The sequence below is a fragment of the Entamoeba nuttalli genome (genome assembly GCF_000257125.1).
Source record: "Entamoeba nuttalli P19 unplaced genomic scaffold asmbl_5224, whole genome shotgun sequence".
In the NCBI taxonomy this organism is placed as follows: domain Eukaryota; phylum Evosea; order Mastigamoebida; family Endamoebidae; genus Entamoeba; species Entamoeba nuttalli.
The window spans coordinates 1-3527 of NW_008577316.1; the positions used below are offsets into that span (position 1 = coordinate 1).

The following is a 3527-nucleotide window of genomic DNA, read 5'->3' on the forward strand; positions in this document are numbered from 1 at the left end:
AAGAAGAAAATAAAGAAGAAGAAAATGTAAATTTAACAATAGTTGAAAATAAAATACAAGATAATCAATCAGAAAAGTATGGGATTTGTATTCAAATGGAATATTGTACAGGAGGAGATTTAAGTAAAATTATTAAAAATAAGGAATTACATTATAGTTCACAAGAAGGAAAAAACAAAGTAATGAATTATTTTAAACAAATAGTTATGGGAGTTTCAGCAATACATCAACATTGTATTATTCATGGAGATCTTAAACCAGGAAATATCTTAAAAGAGAAAGACACTATGAAAATTGGAGATTTTGGACTTGCAAGAACAAATACAGATTATAAAAGTAAAATACTTGGAACAATTGGATATGCAGCACCGGAAATAGTTACAGGGAACTACGACAATAAAATAGATATTTACAGTCTTGGGATTATTTTATATGAAATGTGTTTATCACCTACAACAAGATCAGAATTTATTTATAACTTAGACCGACTAAAGAATCAAAGAAAGATTAATGGAACTGTCGAAAACCAATACCAAATGTATAAAGAATTAATACTAGAAATGACTGAGCCAAACCCAAAAGATAGACCAACAATAGATGAAGTATTAAAAAAATTAACAATACTTGATGAAGACCTTAAAAAAATATCGGAACTACTTCCATTTATTCAAGAAAAATCAAATTTATGGCCTCAATTATCAGCAGCAATTGAAAGTAAAATGAAAGAAAAGATAAAAGACATTGAAAAAGAAGAAACAGAAGAATTTGAATTAACAACAACACATTTAGAAATCATTAGAAGTTTAACAGAAATTCACATATTATATGGAACAAAAGCGATGTTTATGAATCCCTTTATACCATCAAGTTTATTAAAAGAAAGTGGAATAGAATATCATGAGGTTCAAAGTCCACTTTTAATTAATAAAGAAGGAGAATTAATGGTATTAATTAATAATTATCAAGAGCTTGTAAGAGTTATTATCAAAGAAATAAAAGAGCCAACGTCATATATTATCAGAATTCCAACAGTAAGTTTACATGTTACAAAAGAACCAACTGTATCACCATCACTTGTTTATATTAATACAAGTATTTCAAATGAACAACATCAATTTGATATTATAGAATGTATAATATTAATAGGGTCAATAATTAATGTATTTATGAATAAAAGTAAATTACATATTAGTCATAGTGGAATTAATGAGATGATTCATAATAATAAAGAACTTGAAGAAATTATGATTAAAAAACCAATACAAAGTTTAGCATCAATAAAAACAATTATTCAAAAGTATCGAAATGAAAGATTTAATTATATCATTCCAATATTTAATTATTTAAAAGAAAACGAAGACATAGTATATGACATTGGAATTTCAGGAAATAATAATCAAGGACTTTATTTTGAAGTTAAAAATGAGGAAGGGAAAGTAAGTTTAACAGGAGGTGAAACAAAAATAAAAAAGAATAAAGTAGAGATTAAAACGATAGGATATTGGATAAAAGTGGATAATATTTATCAAAGTTTAGGAGATAAAAAAGGATTAATAGCAAAAAGAAAAGTAATAGTAAAAGGAATAAGTGATAAAATGAGTAAAGCATCAATGAAAATATATTTAGAATATTTTGGATTTAATGTGATATATGAAGAAAGTAATAATGAATATAAAGGATGTTGGATTAAATTAAATATTCATAAAGATGGAAAATATGACTTTTTTACAAATTGTTTTTGGGATATTGGTGTAACATTAAATATATATATTGATAAAGATTTAATAAGAAAAGAAATACTTCCATTAGGAAAAGCAATAGGAAGTATGCAAAAACAATATACAAAGAAAAGTATTCCTATGTTAATTGCTGATGAGAAATTAGTATCAAATGAACTTTGGGAATGGATTTTATTACCAAAAGAAAAGATTCAAAAAAGAAAAAAAACTATTATTTCTCAAAATGGAGTATCATTTATTAGAGAATTAGAAGAATTTAAAAAAAATTTAAAATCAAAATGCAAATTTATATTAAAAAGAGGAAATGATAAAAAAATAATAACACAATAAATAAAATAATTCTTTCAATTTTCTTTTTATCTTTTTTTTTTTCTTTTTAATCATTTTTATTTTTCTAATATTTCTAATAATGAATTATATTCTGTAATTGATTTATCACTACGTCCAATTAATTCATCTATTGTTTTTAATAATCCATTTAATTCATTTAACATTATACTTATTTCTTCATATTCTTTAACATATGATGAAAATATATCATAATATGTTGAATCTATCATAGGAATATTCATTTTTTCATTTTGATTATTTTCTTCTATTTTTCTTCCTTCTTCATAATTTTGATTTTGTTCTTTTCCTATTTTTCCTTTCTCTTTATTTTTATTCTTCATTTCACAATATTCTTCTTTATATTCTTTAATATATTCAATAGCTTGTTGATTCTCTTTTTCAATATATCCATTTTGTTTTTTAATAATTTCATTCATTCTTCTTTTTTCTTCATTTTCATTCCCGGTTTTTTTATCACTTTGTGGTATTAATGCTAATTCCATTCCTTCTTCTCTTTTAATTCCTATTTCTTCTATCCATCCTTCTTTTATATCATTCGTAATAATTACTACTTTATCTTCAACTAATCCAAAATATTTCCCTATATTACTTTTTCCTTTTCTAAATTCTTTTTCTTGAAGTTCATTCCCATATGAATATACTATTGTTTTATCTGAAAACCCACATCCTATCATCATTACATTTTCATAACATCCTGTTGAAATATGTTTGATTGATTTTTCTATTTCTTTCCTTTCTCTTTCTTTAAATCCAACTTGAGTAACATCTCCATATATAATTTTATTCCGTGTTAAAATCCCTATTTGGTCATTAACATCTTTTGTTAAATTTTCTTTTCCACTTACAATTCTTATTGCAACTTCTTTACTTATATTTTTTATTTCCTTCCCATTAACTTCAAACACTCCTTCTTTTCCTCCTAAATATATCGTTTTTCCTAAACTAACACATGTAAATTCTTCTTCAAATTCTATCATTTTCCCATTAAATGTTTGTTTACTATTTTCTATCATAAATTCACTCGTACTGACTGGTGTTGCTCCTTGTAATTTAAGTGGTGCTACTTCAAATAAAAATACTTTTTTTTGATTATATAATAGTACAAATTTACTCATCCCTCCTCTTACTATAGAAAAATAATCTTGTACACTTTCAATTATTGTAGAAAATGAATAAATTGTTGTATTATTTAATGTCCCTTCTTTTAAATTTATATGATTAATACTGATACTATTACAAAATACCATTACTACATATTCTAAACTAAATGGTACATTTAATGGATATACTTTAACAACTTTCCTTGGAAATGTTAAAACATATTGCTTTCCTTTAAAATGATAAATCATATTATCTACTTAATTATATCTTTTTCTTTTTCTTATATGTCATTAAACAAACATTCAGAATATGTAACATATGATTGTAACATTGCAA

General features: G+C 23.7%; 2 protein-coding genes across 2 annotated transcripts; one reads left to right on the forward strand and one right to left on the reverse strand.

The window, feature by feature from the left end:
* Nucleotides 1–95: 95 nt before the first annotated feature.
* Nucleotides 96–2069, forward strand: ENU1_123870 (protein kinase domain containing protein; the record flags this gene model as incomplete). Its single annotated transcript, XM_008859890.1, has 1 exon — nt 96–2069. The coding sequence occupies one exon, from the start codon at nt 96–98 to the stop codon at nt 2067–2069; it is 1974 nt and encodes a 657-aa protein (XP_008858112.1).
* A 56-nt stretch (nt 2070–2125) lies between these two features.
* Nucleotides 2126–3527, reverse strand: ENU1_123880 (hypothetical protein; the record flags this gene model as incomplete). Its single annotated transcript, XM_008859891.1, has 2 exons — nt 3492–3527; nt 2126–3444 (listed from the first exon to the last, which is right to left on the reverse strand). Exons 1-2 carry the CDS (start codon nt 3520–3522, stop codon nt 2126–2128), a joined length of 1350 nt encoding a protein of 449 aa, XP_008858113.1. The 5' UTR covers nt 3523–3527.